Genomic DNA, 21020 nt, shown 5'->3' with positions numbered 1-21020 from the left:
AAGTTTTATTTTCGAAAAAACAAGTTTTCCAATTTTGTTTGCTCTCGGTCTGGGACTTATTACGCCTTTTATCCTTTGATCTTTTGGTTTAAAGTTTTTACCAGACATTCTTTATTGTGTGTATTGAGTTTTGGTTGAGATTTGAGCCTAAAATTTGTTCCAAAAGATTTGCAATAAATTTTTTATTTGTCACTGTTAGGGTTGAAAGGAAGGTTCTTTTGTGTGTGAAACTATTTGATTCTTATCCTAGGTTAATACTCATCCGTTTGAACTGAAATTTGTCACGTTTTGTCCCAAATTCAATTGAGATTCCTACTTGGAATTTAAAAAAAAAAAATTTGGAAAAAGTTTTCAGAAATTTTGTGCAAACCAAAGGCTATCCTATTCAATATTTGTGAAATTTTGCCCTACTTTCTGCAATTTTATTTTGGGTCCATATTCCATTGAAAAATTATGAAAAAATTTACACAAGTACTTTCATATGTTGTATGCACCCAGCTAAGGAGGCACATCCACAAACAAAACACAAAATGATATATAGGGCAAAAAATCCAACACTTTTTTTTCTTCTTCAGAAAACCAATTTTATCCTTTGATCTTTTGGTCTGAAGTTTTTACCAGACATTCTTTATTGTGTGTATTGAGTTTTGGCTGAGATTTGAGCCTCAAATTTGTTCCAAAAGATTTACAATAAATTTTTTATTCGTCACTATCAAAGTTGAAAAGAAGATAATAAATAATTATGACTTCAAAAAGTCAAGACTACACAAATAAATAATGGATATACATACTACTTTTTTTTTTTTTTGGATAATGTTATTATGAAAAAATATTTATTTTATTAGAAATTAAATAGTTTTATATATACACTTTGAGTATTTTTCTTCTTAAAAGGCTACTAAAGTTATTAAAAATAAGAAATTTAGTAGACTTGTTAAATAATGAATTATAATTTTTTATTTGAATTATAATAAATGAATTAAACAAAATTTATTAATCTGTTTATATTCACTAAATTTTTATTAAAAAATTAAATAAATTCACCAATTTATTCATCAACACTTTTATGGATAAATATCTAATTCATCCAAAAAAATTAGTTTTCAAAAAAATAAATTAAAATGTATACAAATTCTATTATTGTCAAAAACAATATTTTTCATTTCAGTCTTTTATAAGAATACATTTATTCTCAGTCAAATACAAATTTAAATTAATATTTTAGAAAAAAGTTTAAAATAAATTATGAAGTTACAAAAAATATTAACAAAAAATATTTTTTTAATAATATTTTTTTATATGATAGCAAATAATTATTATTGATTTTAGTCTAACTGATGTAAATTTTATAGTAATATTTAATCTGAAAGTTTTTATAAAAGAAAAATATTAACCATAAATATTTCAAAATTTCATTAAAGAAATTCACACTGACATTGAAAATTTTTATAAAAAAAATATTAACAGTGACCATTTCAAAATTTCATTAAAGAAATTCACCCTCAATACTTTAGCTTGATTATAGCCTTTTGGACAAACATGCACCGTCAACCAGTATCCAGTGACTTGTGTCAAAATTCTAAGACTTATGAATTTCCTTGCTTCACCATCAAACCAGGGTTTCAGCAATCATACTTGATTGCCCCCAACAGCTTATTCACAATTCTTCTAACACCTTGGCAAGAATATTTCAAGAAATGCAACACTGCAGCCCTAGGCACACTATAATTCTTGCATCACAGTCAACTATATTTCAAAGCATTAAAGAAAATTATATTATATATTACTAAAATAATATTATAGATTATGCAATTTAAAATTATAAAGTTTAAATATAATTTTAAATTACCTAATTTAAAAAGTTTCAGATTATATAATTAAACATATATTATGAATAATTGGACCGTACTATGAAATTTTTCAAAAATATAGTAAAAAATATATATTATAAGTTAATTAAATAATATTATACAAAAGGTTATTTTTTTTATATTATGGATCTTATAGAATAAATTACTGTACCTTGTAATTGGTGGTCTGTATGGGCCGGAGTGCTTTTAGGGCCGTCTCCACATTTGTCAATCAAAAGTCATGATCTATGAGGACTATAAATGATTCATTATTAGCAAAGCCGTAAAATTTGAGAATTGTTCTCCAAGGACACCGATTTAGGGATTAAACAAGTACATGGATTAACCTCTGATATTTTTTAGCTGCAAGCTCCAGTGTCACTTAGAAAATCCATCTCTGGAACAAAAGAAACTCAGAAAGATCTGAACAGCATAGGCAGCTAGATCGTAACAAAACCAAACAAAAATTAAAAAAAATCAAAGACAAGCTTTGAAAATGGCTCAGGAGTCACTCTCAGAAACCCCAGATATCTCGCCCCCTTCATCTACAGCACAGTCTCAGTCAGATCCATCCCTTTCAAGTAACGGATCTTTTAGCCGGCTCAACGCTCAGGCACCAGAATTTGTGCCAACTCGAGCCACCCCACGGACCGATTTGCAGCAACCCAGGCTTGTTGTTTCACCTCCTCCTCCAGCTTCTAGTATGGTACACGTTTATTCACTGCCCCATATACCGATTCAAGGCCATGTCGTTCCCGTCCAGAATCATCATCATAATCTTGGCCATCAGCATCATGTTCCAGTTCACTACCGGTCTCATCATCACCCGCATCAGTATTATGTTAGTTCTGATCCTACCGTGCAGCAGTCTCAAGTTGATCCAGATCGTATTTCTTCTTCGAAAAGCAAGCTCTCTGACGAAGCCAGTCAGAAAATTTTGAATCAGGTAAACTTCAGTGGCCTTATGCGTATGCCAATTTCTCTGCAGAATAACCTGATTCCAAACTGAATTGATGATTCACTGTTTCAGTCTTTCCTTTGTTAACTCTCACGTATTGCTTCTTTTTTACCATTTTTCATCCTGGTGTATATCATTATCAGTCAAATATTTTAGGTAGCCAATCATGTATACTTATTTGTTTTTATACACTGTGTTCTATTCTTGTCCACAGATCAAGTTACGAAATGTTTGGATGGAGCTATTTTCAGGGGATGAGTATAGTTTTTTATTCCTAAATTAGGAGAACTATATAATTTTCAACAATAATGAGGATTTTAGATGTAAAGGGAAAAGAGATTAAGGTTTTTATTTTTTAACTAAGAGATAAAATATGATTTGACCATAATTTTCCTCCCTTCCCTTTTCACCCACAACCTTTTGTCCCCAACTTATCCTCAGTTATCCAACTGAAAGATGACTAAGAATGGATTAAATTGATCCTCAGCTGCACTAATCCCCCATATTATATTTATTTGGCCTTTGTTATCCTTGTAGTCATGGTTATCAAAATCATGAGCCAACTTGTAAATTTTTCACGTTCCCACGTCCTCAGACTTGCACTAGAATTGTGTTTTGTAGATTCTTATGAACTCGAGCAAACTCATGTAAAATTGTGAGTTTAGAGGTGATTCAACAAGCTCAATCAGACATTAGAAAAAAAACCTAAAACCACAATGGATTTGTTAGTTTATAGGTCACACGATTTTTGCAAAATGCTCTTAGAGAACAATTTCATAGTTTACTGGTTCACTCGCAAGTTTTTGTCTGTTTTGGGTGTTAATGTTGTGTTCTCCTATCTTACCAACATATATCTCTTGTTGTCTTCTCAGCTCCACTCATCTTCATTTTGTGTCTTTGATTCTCCTCGACACTTTGCCATCTCTCTCTCTGGTCCAGTCCAGTTTCAGATATAGGGCTAACAACACAAGTTAAAAAGTAGAGGGTTGAGTCATATTAGGGTTTTAACTTTTATGTTTTTACTCTTTTCTTGCTATGGTGGATTATTGGGCCTCCATTTAAGTCCAACAACAATTTTTTATCTAAAGCATAATATGCCATATAATAAACTAGAATAATGATAAAAGGATAATAATATTAGAAAAATATAAAAATACTTACAAATATATATAATGAGCCTTGCTTGTAGTGCAGATAAAGGTAGTCAAAATCGAGATCTTACTCATGATCGAAAACAAAAATATGGATTGTAAATTGTGAGACAGGAATGGTACGATCCTACATTATTTATGAAATTCATATATGCACACACAAAATCATTGTATCTCACTCAACTCATAATTGAACTTCAATTCAACATGACAAACAAAAAGCAATATAATAAACGTATGAAACAGATCATTAGGCATAAACACCACATCCTAGTTACATAGGAGTAACTCCTTCCTAGTTACAAAACAGTAAACCATAATCTCCATCCTAATTCCAAATAGGAATTTTATCCTAGTTACAAGATAATAATCCATTTAAAACAAATAATCTTGTAAGATAAAGTCATAATCTTTATAGACCTCCGTCTCCATCATTTCATTTCCATCTCCTTCATCTCTTAAATAAATAATGTTTGAATCATGTTGGTGTAGAGTTTCATCCTCTCCAACTTGGACTAGAACCAAGTTTTCATCCAAATCCAAGTTCCAAACCTAATGCTTCATTATGCTCATGCTCATCTTCTGTAATCTACTAGTCATCAAATTAACAATCATCAATATTAATTTGAACGGGTTTTCTTGTTTGCTCCTTCTCTGCTAATTTTGAATTCGCCATAACCAAGGCAATATCATTCATTGTGCTTTGCTTTAGCCAATTTCTTATCTTTGTGTAGACCTAAACAAATGCAAAGACAAATATGATAAGCAAGTAGTAGACTAGTAATTTTATTCTAGAGATATATTTTCATCAATATTAACTTACTATCTCAAAGGAACTCCTATTATCCACATATTTGGAGGAGCTACATGTCAAGCTCAATACATGAATGACAATTTTTGGAAATCTATATGCTCTTCCTTTTGTGAAATGATATAATAGAGAAATTAAAGATAAAGGTTGTATTTTTTTTACCTTTTCGAATTGTCTCATGAATTGGTATCTTCTCATAATCCTCTAGCATTAGGTCAACACAATGTGCAACACAAGGTGTCCAAAATAGTCTTTTCCCCTTTGCCATCAACATTTGACCAACAACTTTGTGATATTCTGCATCATCTATCACAACTTGAATAACATTGTCTTCCCCCACCTTTTCAACAATGATATCCATCATCTCAACTTTTTGCAGTAGTTTTGGACCTCAAAAACATAGAATGTGGTTAGTCAATTCATGCATGATCCAAAGAGAACAACATTTATAGGTTGTGGATAAAATCCTTCTATATTTGAAGGCAAGTTCAGGAAGGGGATTGTTGTTCAAGAAGGATGGAAATAAATATGGAGATGTATACTAATGCAAACTATGTTGGGTTTGTTACTGATAGGGGGTCCACCTCTTAATATTGCATGTTATTAGGTGGAAACTTGGTGACTTGGAGAAGTAAGAAACAAAATGAAGTTCACGGTAAGGGACTATGACTTTTTTTATGTGATAAAAAATCCGTTATTGGTTTTGCTCCCAGCCCATTTCAACATGATAGGACTAAGCACTTAAAATAGAATCACACTACATCGTTGGATAATGACCTTATGATTGCTTCTTACATCCCATTAAGAATTCAGCTAGCAGATTTGTATACAAAGTGTCTTCCTAGAAAATGGTTTCATGATCTTACATGCAAACTGGGAATGGTCGATATCCATTCACTAGCCTGAGGGGAGTGTTGAGTTTCTAGAAGATATTATCTATTTATAGAGTTATGAGGAAATATTGTCAATTATTGTAATTATTACAATTAAGATATTGTCAGGATACAAAGAGTCATTGTTGATTGTTGTAATTATTTCTAGGGTGGTAGAGTGCCTACAAATACCCTCTTGTACTGGTCTACTATTAAGAATTTGAATCAGATTTTCTCATTTTTTTTAAGTTGATATATTTCTTTATATTGTGTTTTTTCTTTTTTTTTTATCATAACTTGACTAGGGTTTTGGTTGAGATTTTTATATAATAATTTGTAGGTGGAGTATTATTTCAGTGATTTAAACTTAGCTACTACTGATCATTTGATGAGGTTCATCAACAAAGATCCAGAAGGTTTTGGTAAGAAAATATTTTTCAGTTTCCTTATTTTCTTACTGCATAACTGAATTGCTATGGACTCAAACAGTTAATTCTACTTCCTGCTTGATGTTTCTCCTTTCTTTCTCCCTAGGGAATAGGGTAATGATTGTTCAAAGAATATCATATTGACCAATATAATTGATTTATTGATTCTTGTTTCTGTAAGATAGTAGATGGTTTTAGATTTGTTATATTCTTAGTTTTGTATTATTTCTAATGCTTTTCTAAAACTATTTAGTGCATATATCTGTTGTTGCATCTTTCAAAAAGATTAAGGCCCTCATAACCAGTCACTCCCTACTTGCGACTGTTTTGAGGAACTCATCAAAGCTCGTAAGTTTGTTGCCTTTCTTGCTTCATGAGCTAATGTTACTCTTCAACTTATATTTCTTTCTGTTTGGATATCTATTCATAATTTTATTCTTGTTGCTTTCAAATATACATCAATGCTGAATTCTCCAGGTGGTTAGTGAAGATGGAAAGAAAATCAAACGCCAGTATCCCCTGACTGAGTCTGATATAGAAGAGCTACAAGTAATTCTTGCTATAATCCTGTGACTGACTTTTAAGTTGTGCAAGACCGTTTATTAATGCTGCATTTGGTTTTCTTTAAACAAGCAATATCATTTGATGGGTTCTCTCACGATCCATGCATGTCATATGTTCTTGTCAAAATATTTTATTCAAATGTATTGTAAATGATGTTTGGTTTTATATCTTCTCTTTTTCTCTCACTCTAGCAATTTCATTTTCTGGTAGTCTCGCATTGTTGTAGCTGAAAACCTACCTGAGGATCATTGTCATCAGAATCTTATGAAGGTTTTCTCAGCAGTTGGAAGGTACTATTGTGGCTTCCATGGAATGAGGCTTGTGGTGCATTTTTTTAAGGCTTAACTTTGAATTTTAGTTATCATAAATTTTTATGCGGGCATGTCGCAGTGTGAAGACTATCCGTACCTGTCCACCTCAAACCTCCAATAGTGGGGCTTCTTCGGCTTCAAGATTAGGAAAAGTTGATGGTTTGCCCTTATCTAACAAGGTATACATTCATATATTCATGAATTCATGTACTATAGGTTCCATCAGGGTCATTATCCCCTGTTTTTGTTTTACATGAAATTTTTAACCTGTGGATTACACTTTTTCCAACCTACACATGAATTTAACTTCTAGTGATGAAATTGACCTTTCAATCTCCTTATGATGGTTTCCAAGTTTTTATAGAAGTTGTTTGAGGCCCTCCACACACAGAACAAAGCTATGTAAATATGTCTATTAGTTTTTGTTTCAGTCATTTAGAGGAAATTTAATTGCTTCCTATATAAGTTAGGTAGTTACTACCATGACTTGCTATTCATCTGGGGCCTGTTACTTGTGTTCAATTTGGTCACATGAGTTGGGCTGCACATCAATAAATAGATTTCAGGACTTTTTTTCTATTCTGACCTTGCAATGGACATATTTGTTTTTGTTCTTGTTAGTATTTCAAGTTTTCAATGATTTATAACTTATGTCAACTGGTAATCTTATGATGAGTTATAGGCATGCCCACCACCATTTTTGGTTGTTCGTTACTTTAATGTTGGGCATGAACTTATGCTGGTGAAACATGCTATTATATGATTCTCTCTCTTCTCTTTTAGAGTATTAATGAAAAGAATGTATTTTATATGGATCTAATACAACTTTTTGTGCCAGTTGCATGCGTTTGTTGAATATGAATCTGTTGAGCTGGCTGAGAGAGCAGTAAGTACCAGTACTTTTCTGAGTTGGCAGGGTATTATCTGAGGTTGCTTCTTATCTACCTCCCATTAGTGACAGATTGTAAACCATTCACAGGTTGCTGAGCTGAATGATGAGGGAAACTGGAGGAGTGGCCTCCGGGTTCGCCTAATGCTTAGACGCATGGTATACATTAAAATATTCCATTCCTCCATTTCGTGTATCCAAGTATCCCTCAATTATGGTTTGTATATACAATCAAGACGAGTGTTGGGAACAGTCTTAACACAATCTCATTGGATAAAATTTATTGATAATTACAATTCAAGGGAAAGATTTATTAAATAAGATGTGGGACCCACACATTTTTACTATTTTCAATAAATTTCAACCAATGATATCGAGTATATCCAAAAGAGTGTGTTAATAGTTCTAATGTCTTCATAACAGTTCTAATCAAATGTAGATTTGAAGAGTTTTTCTTTGGCATTTACAATTAGGGTCTTGCTAACCAGTGCTCTGATATGAACGATTGCGTGTATAAGCGTCTAGGTCCTCTCGTAAGAGATTTCGAAGAACGATTAGGCTTTGGACAAAGGGAACCTTTAGGTGGCTTCCGATTATACCAAGAACAATAACAATGATAGAGAATTGAGAAAAGGAAACAAACTGCATATATTATTCATATATCAAATAATAGTTCAATACTCTATTTATAGAGTACTAAATATCATAAAATCCCAATAAAATCTTAATAAAATCTTAATAAATTAAATAAATGATAAAATCCTAATAAAATAAATAAATGATAAAATCCTAATAATTAAATCTTAACAACCCAATAATAATATTAATCAAATCCCAAAACTTTAGCATATAACAATGCCCTCCCCTCAACAACATTCTTGCCCTCAAGAATGGAACAATGGTACTTCGTCTTCAAATGAAATTATCCTTCTTAAGCATATCAGGTGTAGCAATGACGTCATACCCACGAACAAATCTTCTATAATATCCTTCTTAATTATATTGGTATGAACCTTCTTAATTTTTTTAAGGTTTGTGGTAGAGCCCAGCTTACCATGACATTCAAATGGGCAATCGTATCAATTATGCACCCATATTTTTTATCCATTTGGGTATCTAAGAAATTATGAGTGCTGCCACTATCAATGAGAATATGTAAAGGTCGTTTTTGTTGATATCCAACTATTCTCATAGTTCTGAACCCAACCACTATGGTTAATGCGTTGACTGTGATTTGTGGCTCCTTCCTTTGCCATAATTCAGTCACATCACTGGGAGGACTATCATATGAGTCATCTTCCTCCATCTCCACATTGATTGAAGCAGACGACAATATAGGGACTGGTGTTGGATCCAAGACTCCCCTGTGGAATTTGGCCATCAAATTGCTTGAATTATTTCCTTCATACGTCCTGGCCAAGGTAAACGCATGTTGTAGAGACTGAGGTCGGAACATGCTTACCATCATCTGGATTTCTTTCTTTAATCCACCAAGGAAGCACCTTAGAATATGATCATCAGATAACTTCAATCTTGTAATGATTGAATTGAACTCTTCATGATAGGCATCAACTGAAGTCTTTTGTCGTATACGCAACAACTCAACCATGGGATCATCGTCAATTGCACCAAACCCCATGTTGTCATTGGAGAGGCCATGGGGCCCTTCTTCTTGAAATTGAGTAAGTAATTCCTGCATGGTGTCTTTCATAGAAAGAGTCAAGGTTTCCTTCAACGTATTCGCGAGTTCCCGAAACTTATTATCCATCCTTTGGGAGATTCGATCTTCCATCTCCTTAGCAGCTTGAGCGAAGCGTGTTGAATCTGCCATTGAAAATACTGGAAGGTCCTAGCTGATACCAATTGATATGAACGATTGCGTGTAGAAGCGTCTAGGTCCTCTCGTAAGAGATTTCGAAGAACGATTAGGCTTTGGACAAAGGGAACCTTTAGGTGGCTTCCGATTATACCAAGAACAAGAACAATGATAGAGAATTGAGAAAAGGAAACAAACTGCATATATTATTCATATATCAAATAATAGTTCAATACTCTATTTATAGAGTACTAAATATCATAAAATCCCAATAAAATCCTAATAAAATCCTAATAAAATCTTAATAAAATCTTAATAAATTAAATAAATGATAAAATCCTAATAAAATCCTAATAAAATAAATAAATGATAAAATCCTAACTAATTAAATCTTAACAACCCAATAATAATATTAATCAAATCCCAAAACTTTAGCATATAACATGCTCTCAAGACAATAGTTAAAGAAATAAAAGGAGAAAGTTGTTATTGAAAATTGTTAACATCTACATCTTTAATTTTGGATTAGTATTGAGTAATTAGAATCAAGATTAGATTATTATGATTTGGTCCAAGTTTGTTGTTATTTTGGATCAAAATCAAATATCTCTTATTTGACCTATAATGTTATTGAAGGACAAAAGTCTGATTTCATCTAATGATATTCAATAGAACTATATCTGTCTGATTTGAGTTGCTCCCTTTTTAATTTACTTTCCATTTTGTACATATTATGTAATTATATAATTAGGAAACGCTATCTATGTATGTATCTCTGTTATTTTTTAATAATGATGAAAATCTCCCTATAGGGTTTTTCTGTAGCAAGCCCTAAAATTAGAGCTTCAGCTCTGGTTCCTATGGTAGCTCATTATGGAGAGACCGATTATGAGATGTGGAAATTCCTCCACATCTTCCACTAATTCTGCGACACTGAAACCACATCATCCCTTATTGCATCTAATCTCTGGCCATGGGTACCAGCTCAAACTTTCAATCCAAGAGCTTAATGACAAAAAAACTGTGTTGAATGGGCTCAATCTGTGAAACTAGTCCTCAATGGCAAAGAAAAACTAGGCTATCTTATAGGAGACACCCTTCAACCAGAAAAAAAACAAACCCATCTCACCCAAGATGGAAGTTAGAAAATTCATTAATCATCTCATGGTTGATTAAAATGAATGACCCTTCCATTGTGAAGTCATACTTATTCCTCCCAACTGCAAAAGATGTGTGGGAGGTAGTCAACAATTTCTATTCTAGACTAGAAAAGTCTTCTCTGATTTATGAACTAAAGACTTTGCTATGGAAGTCCAAACAAGGATGTCATAACCTTTTACAATCTCATGGTTACTTTTCTTTGGAAACCAAAATCAAGAAGTGAGAAGAGAATGATGGAGTTTATGTGTTTCAAACGAGTGTCAACTAAGATTTGGATGAAGTTTGTGGTAGGTTTCTAGGTAGAAAACCCCTACTGTCATTGTGAAAAGAGTTCTTTGAAGTTAGGAGGGAAGAATATAAAAGGAAGATCATACTACTAAACTTTGAAGGTAAATGCAAGAGGTTGAAAGTTCAGCCTTGATTGTAAGCTGACAGGAACCAGGAGGTTGGTTGGTCCGAAGGAAAAACAGTAGTGAAATTGTGTCAATTCAACTCTTAGTCTAATGCCATGGCATTATAGGCTAGGTCACCCAAATCTTTTGTATTTGAAGCATTTATTTTTTTGAAGAACAAATAGATTAGGTAGGTGGTGAATTTTGTGAATTAAATGTATTATGTTATTGCTATTTTATTTCCAGTCTAAACCATCCCAAGGTCGAGGAAAGAAGGGACTTGATGTTGAAGTTGGTTGTGACGAGGATTATACTTCTGTGCCTGAGCCACATGCAAGTGAGAAACAATTAGAAGATGCTTCCTTCCCTGATACTCAGTTCCATGAACATGTGGTAAGTGTTTCTGCATATTTTTATTAACAGATTGTTGATGGTAGATAATAGTTTTGTTGCATTAGAGCAATTAATTACTAGAATCGTGTCTCCATCAAGTTAACTGGAATGTTTGAATTCCAACAATATCAAGCTTATCAAATATAACATGGTGTTTTAGAGTATGACAACTTGGGTACAGTACCAGCGATACTTTTGAAGCTACCCTTCAATTGAAATTGAAATTTAACTTGTATTGCACACAATAAAGGTTGCCACCAAAGGCCATCTTAAATGTTTGTGGTGTGGTACCTGACTTTTGTGTGGAAGTGTATGAAATTTATGGTATCTTATGCACTTTGTTATCCCTTCTTAACTACATAAGAAAATTATACCGGTTTTAACATGCCTTGTGAATGCCTGCATGCTTGGAAACCATTACCCCCTAAGTTTCAGAACCCTTCCAACATGTTTGAGCCCTTGAAAAGAAATTATGCTTTGGTTGATTGTGGTAACATGCCTTTGTTGATTTACAGATACGCTGAAAATAATGGTCTTTTATTGCAGTTCACAGCATATGTGTGCCTGTTCAGTTGTCATACGAAAAATTATAACTGGTAGTTTGAGGGCAAAGTAGCAACTGGTATTAACTTTTCTATGATTTAGGCCATAATTCTTTTAAATTAAACAGGGAGAAGAGCATGGTTATGAAAAAGAGACGGGGCAAAGAAAAGGTCGTAGCCGGGGCCGGGGCAAGGGACGTGGCCGAGTGCATTGTCATCAGAATAATCGTGTGGGAACACCCCCTTCAAATAATACAATTTTCACGGATCAAGTAATTGCCAAGCAACCCCCAGGGCCACGAATGCCGGATGGTACAAGAGGATTTTCAATGGGTAGGGGGAAGCCGGTAGCTGTTAATATAGCGTAATTTGTTTGATCAATGCTGATACAAGTTTGTAGTTGTGCTTATAGCGAGTATGTGTTGATGCTGTAACAGTGTGATTGTGACAGTACTAGTTTGGTTGGGTTAATCTGAAACAGTCTTCTTTCTTAACGCGATGTTTGTCTGTTAGATACTATGTGAACCGCCTAGGAAGTACAAAAGAAATTTAAGGATAGGCCAAAGGATGTGCAGACATAGGATATAAAGCTCGTTTGATTGTGTCGAAAATAAAATATCTTGAAAACATATGATAAATGATTGCAGTTATTTAAAAGATGAAATTATACCCTTCATTTCGAGACAAAGTAAATCTTGTAATCATAATGATGTTTTCTTTCAAAAGCATGTTCAGTTGCAATTATAATAGTTTTTAGAATTTCTCATCGTAGCATTTTCGATGACATTTTACACTATATTATATATACTTATAATATATATTTATATATATCATTTGAACTATTTCTTTCTAAATCCAAAATTTTGTTTGTTTTTTATTTAATTTCAAAAAATATTTATAGTTGAAGAAAAAACGAGTGAAAGGAAAATAGAAATTAATAAGTATTTTAAATTTATATGAAAATTTAATGCGGAATTTAAATCATTTAACTTGTTCAAAAATCAATAAAATATCACTATTCAATGTCTAAAAGCATTAATAAAATTTGGATGAGTTTATTTAAAAAAAAACATTGTCGTGTAAAACACGGACAAGATTTAGTGATTTATAGTATAACATATATATTGTTAATTTCAATTGACGTTTTCTGTAAATAGAGCCTTATAATATTACTTACTTGAGTTTGATTTTACTTAATTAAAAATTGTTATAATTATTTATTGAGAAAGAGAGAAGTTCACTTAAAAAACTTCGTGTTGTAATATTTATTTTAAATTTTTTCTTGATATTTTGTTAACACTTTAACAAAACAACATTATATTTGGTGTTTCATCTTCTATCTTTTTCGCTTTATTTTTACAATATACTTTTGCGTTATCATATATTATCAATTATTGTTTGTGTGATAGTAATTAACTTGTGGGTTAAAACAAAATATAAGAAATATATTTTATATAAAAACAAAAAACAAAATATAAGAAGTAGCGAAAACATTTTTTTAAATATGAAAAGGCAACGTTTAATATAATTAAACCTTACAATAATATGTAAATTATGCACACACAAAAAACCTTTTACAATTTAATGCGTGTTGGCTGGTGATAAACTGATGATTATCCGTTTTCGTGTTTAGCATAGGATAAAGAAAATTACTCTCTGCTTGTTGTTGGCGGCATTAGTATCACTTCAGCTGTGATTTTGTTCCCAAAATTTTAATTGTTTCTCAATTGGAAAAAAATTTAGAGGCATGAGTCTTAAGTGATCCTATGCCTTTAGCTTCGGAATAGTTCTAAGTCTTAAGTTTGGGAAAATCGGTCTTGGGGCCTCCAGATTTGCTGTGTTTCGATCTGTTTATCCGACCAAGTTCATCTTGTTTAGCATCTAGGTATTATGAATTACTTTCTAATATTCATGCTGTTTTATGATTGTGTTTTCCCTTCCAGTCTATGGGGCATCTCTGTTTACTAAGTTAACGATGAAATATAGATAAATTAGTTTTTGCCTCTTGGTTTGCTTCTTGGTGTCTTTGGATTCTTGATGACTTAATTTACTCAAATAAGCGTGTTTGATATATACAAAATCCAATCATACGTCTGTATAAGTTTGATTAGTGGTGAATATTAATGGTCTTGTAATTATTTTTTCTGTTGCCTCTACAGAGATAGAAAATTTCATTGGTATCACGGAAACAGATTTCAAATGACTATGGAGAAACAAAGCAGTTTTCGAGCATCTACTATGGAAAAACAGAAGAGTTTTCGTGGATTTATGGAAAAACAGAAGAGTTTTCGCATAGCGATGGAGAAGCAACTCAGCTTTATGGGAAGTGAAAGGAAGAAGAGCAAGGACTCACCTGGGAAACGTGGTGACTTACCAATTCATTTAGCAGCTCGGGCAGGGAACTTGAGCAGAGTGAAAGAGATAATTCAAAACTATTCTAATTGTGAGACGAAAGATTTGTTGGCAAAGCAGAACCTAGAGGGGGAGACCCCTCTTTATGTCGCTTCAGAGAATGGGCATGCTTTGGTTGTTAGTGAGATACTGAAGTACTTGGACCTGCAAACTGCTTCTATTGCGGCCAGAAATGGCTATGATCCATTCCATATTGCTGCAAAGCAAGGTCATCTTGGTAAGATACACGCAATTATGTTTGGGCCTAAGCTCCCCATAATTTTCTTTTCTTTGTTTTGGATTTTGTGAACAATTTTACCATGTAAATGAGTGGAGCATAATTACCCTGAAAAGATTGTCCGTGGGTGTGATATCTTACTTCTTGCTTCTTAGTTAATTAAGATCTAAACCAAAACCAAAAATCCATACGGTCTTTTCAGTCTTTTTCCATAATTTTGCAAGTAAGCCGCTCTTTGGATGTGTTACTTTTGGTTTGTTTAAGAAAGTTGTTGGAAATTTGTGTTTCCTAGTTAAAGAAACATTGTCCAGGAATTATTGTATTCTTCCATCCTTCCTTTACCCCTGCCAGTGCAACTGTCTCTCTTTATGCATATTGAAAATGAAGTTAGGGAAAGCATGAGTTGTATTATTGTAGCTTCTTAGTAAATTGACATGTACATCTAGTGTTAAAGTTATAGTTTATTATTTTACAATTATATTTTTTACTTCAATAGTTTTAGTACTTTGCCTTTCAGATAGTGTTGTTTAAGTTTCAGATATACTACCATGGGTGAGAATCCCCGGCAAGCAGAACCAAAGATATTTTTCACAAATAGCATGTCTGTTATTTCATTCTCTCTCGTTATATCTCTGACTGGGAAAAATAATTTTGCAGAGGTGCTGAGAGAGCTACTGCACTCCTTTCCCAACTTGGCCATGACCACTGATTTGTCCAACTCAACTGCTTTACATACAGCTGCAAGTCAAGGTCATATTGATGTGGTTAATCTCCTTCTGGAATCAGATTCTAACCTTGCTAAAATAGCCAGGAATAATGGTAAAACTGTCCTTCACTCTGCGGCTCGGATGGGGCACTTGGAAGTTGTGAATGCTTTATTGAACAAGGATCCAAGCACTGGATTTAGGACTGATAGGAAAGGCCAAACTGCACTACACATGGCTGTGAAAGGGCAAAATGAAGAAATTTTGCTGGAATTGGTAAAACCTGATCCAGCAGTTTTACACTTGGAAGATAATAAAGGAAATACAGCATTGCATATTGCCACAAAGAAGGGCCGTACACAGGTGATTCTTTATTCTTTTAGTATTTATTCCGTATAAAGAATATTAGCCATGATAAACTAATCATATAGACAGTTTTTAATTCTGTTCAATGATGAATATTCATGCTTGTTGATACTTCTTTTATGGATTAGAAATTAGCAGAAAATAGACAAGTAAGCCACATTTTGGCTACTGCAGAGATGTTAATGACCATATTGTCCATTAAACAAAACGTAGCAGATGCAAGCACAATTTGCTTGTTGAGACTTGAAAAACCTTGACATTGCAGTCAAAGTCGAGGTTGTGGACTGCGTTTTAAAACCTCTAAACAAAAGTGACCGGCTACTTGTTAGTTATATTTTTCTCTTGGTTGCAAAATGATGTACTAGGATCCATTAGGGGAACTCAATTTCAAGGTCAGGGCTACGGGTTTCAGCTTGAGGGTTTCATTGACTAATTTTACCTTTTGAGGGGCCATACATTAAATTAATGGAAAACTTTCAAAGATCAAATACATAAAAAAACTCTAAAGGATGGTGTTGGGGCTTGAGTGTCATGATCTTTATTTTTGTGAAGAGATACAAGAAGCCAATTTGGTTGTAGTGTTTTGACCTGTCCTTTTGATTAGCATGATGTTTCTCTTTAATAAGAGTTTTGTTTCCTGTCATATGTTGTTAGTGTAGTGATGCTACAGTTATGTTACAGTTTCACTCAGTTTTTATTCCCCAGGATGGGATAAAATATCCTTGCCCAAGCAAGAAAATATATAACCAGGAGCTAAAGAACATCTTAATTGTAATATATATTATTTTATCAGCAATTGTAATATATGTTGTTTTAAAATAGAGTGAGGGTTTTTATCGTAATACCTAATATGTTTTTTTTATCAGCAAATGTAATATATGTTGTTTTAAAATAGAGTAAGGGTTTTTATCATAATACCCAAGTTCCTCTCACCGCCCCTAAGACTAAATATCTCGGGGACTTTCATTCTGCAACACTTCACTCGGTGACACTTTGCTCAACTCCCTCATTGGTCATACATAACCCTTCAAGGTAGCCCTTCCTAACAATCAAAGTCTGATACCAATTGATATATACCCAAATACTTGGGGAATCCACCCTAAAAAGCTAGCTATTAAATGGGGAGAACCAAACATGTAAATACTCCACCGAGCATCCCATACTACTCTATATGGGACTTGGGCACTCCATAATACCTAAGTTCCCATCAGTCTTTCACTCCTTGGTCATAGTAATTGAAAAAAAATGCATTTTTGAAGCAAATTTTTGAGTTTTTTTACAACAATTATGTCTTATTTTGTTGTCGGCCTAGTGCCAATGTTGTTTTTGGTGCATGTTTGAGCTGACTATTTACTATTTTAATTGGACATTGACTGAGCATTGTCCAGCACGTGTTGTATGGGTGTTGAAGGAGTGTTAGTGTTGGAAGTGTTTGATACTTTGACACTACAATAAACAGTAGTGCACTACAATCTGTTTGATTTGTGGTCCAAGTTTCAAGGTACATTTTTGTTGTGGTTGTTATTAACAAAGATAGATGCACCAGATAATCTTCTTTTACACTTAATCTTGCCACAGCATTACTTGCTTGATATTAAATTACCTCCAACAAGAACATAATACCTTGTAGTGGAGCGTTTATAACTAGGTGAGTTAGCCCAATTAGCTTCAAAATGCCCAACAATTTATGTATTCATACAATAAGGCCTTTGCGAGGGGAGTTCTTAATATATCTTAGGATTCATACAATTACATTCGAATGGTTTTGACAAGGAGAGTTCAAAAACTAACTACTATATATACTCACTGCAAAGGCAATGTTAGGATGAGTTACAGTGAAATAGTTTAGCTTACCAACTAACCATCTGTATCTCCCAGGATCTGAATATGATTCTCCTTAGTCAGGTACAAGTTGGATACTTGGATTCATTGGTGTGTCTATTACTAGAATGTTTCTCGTTTTATTTATTCATTCATGATTTATTGTTAGGCATATTCTTATTCTTCTTGTTTTGATGGTACACATATTTTAACAATATGCCTGTTCGCTGTTACTTAAACATTGAAGTGCCGTTGCTATAGTATCATTAAGTATCTCCATTTTTAGTAGTCTAAACAACAACCCAGTGAATAATTGACCCCCTCCTTTGTCTTGTATCACCCAGGCCACAAGACAGCTTTATGATTTTGTTAAGAATAGTAGTTTCTTGTTTTGCCTTCCTGATCTAGCATCATTGAATTTGACTGAGGCAGTTTTACATTGTGTGCGTCCATACATGCAATTGAAGCTTAAGGAAGGAATGTAAACTCAAAGGAAAAATATGTAGGATAAATTTACACTTATGCATAGGCAGCATGATTCCATGACTAAGTTTCAATCGTATTAACTCTTCCTTTTCTTCATTAGAAAGACAGTTTATTTCTAGAAATGAAGAGAACTTGGCTTTCAATGTCTATTCTAAATTAGTCATTATTAATTGTAGAATGTTCGCCGCTTGTTATCAATGGAGGGTATCAACATCAATTCAACAAACAAGGCTGGAGAGACTCCTCTTGATGTTGCAGAAAAATTTGGAAGTCCTGAACTTGTCTCCATATTGAGGGATGCTGGGGCTGCTAATTCCACTGACCAAGGGAAACCTCCAAATGCTTCAAAACAACTCAAGCAGACTGTCAGTGACATAAAGCACGATGTACAATCCCAACTCCAACAGACACGTCAGACTGGCATGAGGGTTCAGAAAATTGCAAAGAAGCTGAAAAAGCTACACATCAGTGGCCTGAACAATGCAATAAACTCTGCTACTGTTGTTGCCGTTCTTATTGCTACAGTTGCTTTTGCAGCCATCTTCACAGTCCCTGGTCAATATGTCGAAAATAAAACAGATGGATTTTCTCTTGGACAAGCAAATATAGCAAACAATGCAGCTTTCCTAATATTTTTTGTGTTTGACAGCCTGGCATTGTTCATCTCTCTGGCAGTTGTAGTGGTTCAAACTTCCGTAGTTGTTATTGAGCAAAAGGCAAAAAAGCAGCTTGTTTTTGTCATTAACAAGCTCATGTGGATGGCTTGCCTTTTCATTTCCATTGCCTTCATTTCTCTTACATACGTGGTGGTGGGATCACACTCCAGATGGCTTGCAATATATGCTACAGTGATTGGAAGTTTGATAATGCTCTCTACAATTGGCTCCATGTGCTATTGTGTAATTTTGCATAGGATGGAGGAGACAAAACTGAGGACCGAGAGTCGGTCGTTTTCCATGTCTCATGCATCAGACCAAGAGATTTTAAACAGTGAATACAAGAGGATGTACGCACTGTAGGATAATTGATATATCCAGTATATTCTTGAAGTGGTGATAGTAGTTTCTTTCTACTATCTGTCAGATTGTATGAAGATAACCTATGATCTTTGTTAGACTACAGATACCGTGAGAACAGAGGGAAAGGAAGAAAATGGGTGGGGAATTCTCGCCACGTCCACTCGTAAGTAGAAAGGATTTTATCAAATTTAGCATGATCTTGGTGAAATAGTTGTGGTGCTGAAGACTTCTTTAATAAAAGTATGCAAAAATCACTATATAGCTTACCATTCCAACTAGATTGGCATATAAGTTATATAAATAATTTTTAGCATACGAAAATGACATGAAAGAAATAGAGAAAAGATATGTAAGATGACGAAAACCTACTTAGTTAATAAACCTATAAAATGATGGATGAAACTTATTCCTATAAAATTCATAGCTAATGAAATCTGGAATAAAATTCCCCGCCTATTAGCTCCACAATTAGCAAGTTTGTCGGAGAAGAATTCCTTCTTTATGGATATTTGATACGAGAAAATTCATACTTTTTATCCTACTCAAAGTGTTACTCAATGAGTTAGAAAAGGCTTTAACCCCCAATATGGATTATGTCATTCTCTGTCCATAGCAAATCCAAATATATTAATAACTCCAGATATTTCAGCATATACATTAACCTATTGACCAAGAAAAACAGCCAGCAATAGCGATAGAATAATCCTGAAAAAATCCCTCACAAGCAGCTAAGTTAGACGATCCTTTGCACTTCCATCAATATTGCATTATAGGAGGTTACCAAATAACTGGAATACTTGGGAAGAACTAGGATGAGTGTTAATACCAAAAATTTAGGCACACAACATTGAGTTTTGTATATTAGATTTCACAAAAGAAAGGATGAGATCTGCCAACCGTCTAGATCCTACTTTTCAAACTGCAGTAGGAACTGAGTTATATTTACGTTAGTCATATTTCTACAAAATTTTCCGAATCTTAAATCACTATTTGCTAATTGAAGTATTTAATGTTATTCATTTAATCATTGACGTCAACGTATTTAATCATTGACGTCAACGTCTTCAAAATGAACCTAAATTATCACTATTAAGTTAATTTTGTTTAGTCTAACAATACAAACTGTTTTAAATATTTAATTGATTTTAATTATTATTTCTTAATTTATCATTTTAAGTTTCCAAGAAATATTGTGAAGTTTCTCAAAATAGTATCGATGTATGTATAACTTCGATCGTCTCGATCATGTAAAATACAATTAACATTTCATCGTAGCATACCAAAGCAAATGGATGTTTTTTTTAACCTATATTTTTCCATTTCATTTTAATTTACTATATTTTATTATATTTCTACTTATCAAAATATAGCTCTAGTCTCCGAAGATCAATAAGAAAGAATAATATACTGTATATTAAAAGATATTGTAATTTGACTGATTATAAGATAATAATTAAAATAAGTACAGGAGTAAAATATTCTAAGTGGACAATAAAAGTCAGCCTAAAACAAATTAAATTAAAATAAAATTTAATTTAATTTATAATCTAAAAATATTTATTTTTAATACTTTTATTTCTTATTTTATGTTGAATAATGACATAAATTTGTAAATCGAATAGAAGAGTAGTCTATTAATTATTTTACGACACAGTGTACACTTTGTGGTTAGGTTTCATCATGTCACATCTGGTTCCAGTTAATAAGAATGTAACATCTCACGATAATTCTTCAAAACAAATAATAAACAATTGTTAAGAAAATTAAAACAATTAATAAAAATTGATTTATTATATATTTATAATTTCTATTTAACTTAATATATTCAGCAATATTTCTTAATTAATATATTATGTT

At 33.0% G+C, this 21020-nt stretch overlaps 2 protein-coding genes and 1 pseudogene across 4 annotated transcripts; all 3 read left to right on the top strand.

Moving 5' to 3' along the window:
- The first annotated feature begins 2142 nt into the window (after window positions 1-2142).
- LOC150027774 (la-related protein 6B-like) lies at window positions 2143-12632 on the top strand. Of its 3 annotated transcripts, XM_090301954.1 has the most exons (10): window positions 2143-2796; window positions 5983-6064; window positions 6324-6418; window positions 6548-6619; window positions 6845-6924; window positions 7025-7124; window positions 7784-7831; window positions 7925-7993; window positions 11450-11596; window positions 12267-12632. In XM_090301954.1, exons 1-10 carry the CDS (start codon window positions 2347-2349, stop codon window positions 12504-12506), a joined length of 1383 nt encoding a protein of 460 aa, XP_090158080.1. In that variant the 5' UTR covers window positions 2143-2346; the 3' UTR covers window positions 12507-12632. The 3 variants fall into 3 exon arrangements, with proteins under 3 accessions (XP_090158080.1, XP_090158077.1, XP_090158079.1); XM_090301951.1 differs by lacking the exon at window positions 5983-6064 and having other exon boundaries at window positions 6356-6418; XM_090301953.1 differs by lacking the exon at window positions 5983-6064 and having other exon boundaries at window positions 6356-6418; window positions 12143-12632.
- LOC150027775 (uncharacterized) lies at window positions 10391-11443 on the top strand (annotated as a pseudogene).
- A 685-nt stretch (window positions 12633-13317) lies between the features above and the next one.
- On the top strand, window positions 13318-19441 carry LOC150027773 (ankyrin repeat-containing protein At5g02620-like). The gene is made up of 4 exons (XM_090301950.1): window positions 13318-14023; window positions 14298-14767; window positions 15425-15834; window positions 18321-19441. Exons 2-4 carry the CDS (start codon window positions 14338-14340, stop codon window positions 19161-19163), a joined length of 1683 nt encoding a protein of 560 aa, XP_090158076.1. The 5' UTR covers window positions 13318-14023; window positions 14298-14337; the 3' UTR covers window positions 19164-19441.
- The last annotated feature ends 1579 nt before the right edge of the window (window positions 19442-21020 follow it).

This window comes from Phaseolus vulgaris, chromosome 5 (genome assembly GCF_051622355.1).
Source record: "Phaseolus vulgaris cultivar YP4 chromosome 5, ASM5162235v1, whole genome shotgun sequence".
In the NCBI taxonomy this organism is placed as follows: Eukaryota; Viridiplantae; Streptophyta; class Magnoliopsida; order Fabales; family Fabaceae; genus Phaseolus; species Phaseolus vulgaris.
Note: the sequence above shows the minus strand (reverse complement) of the source record. Positions and strands in the feature narration are given on the sequence as shown.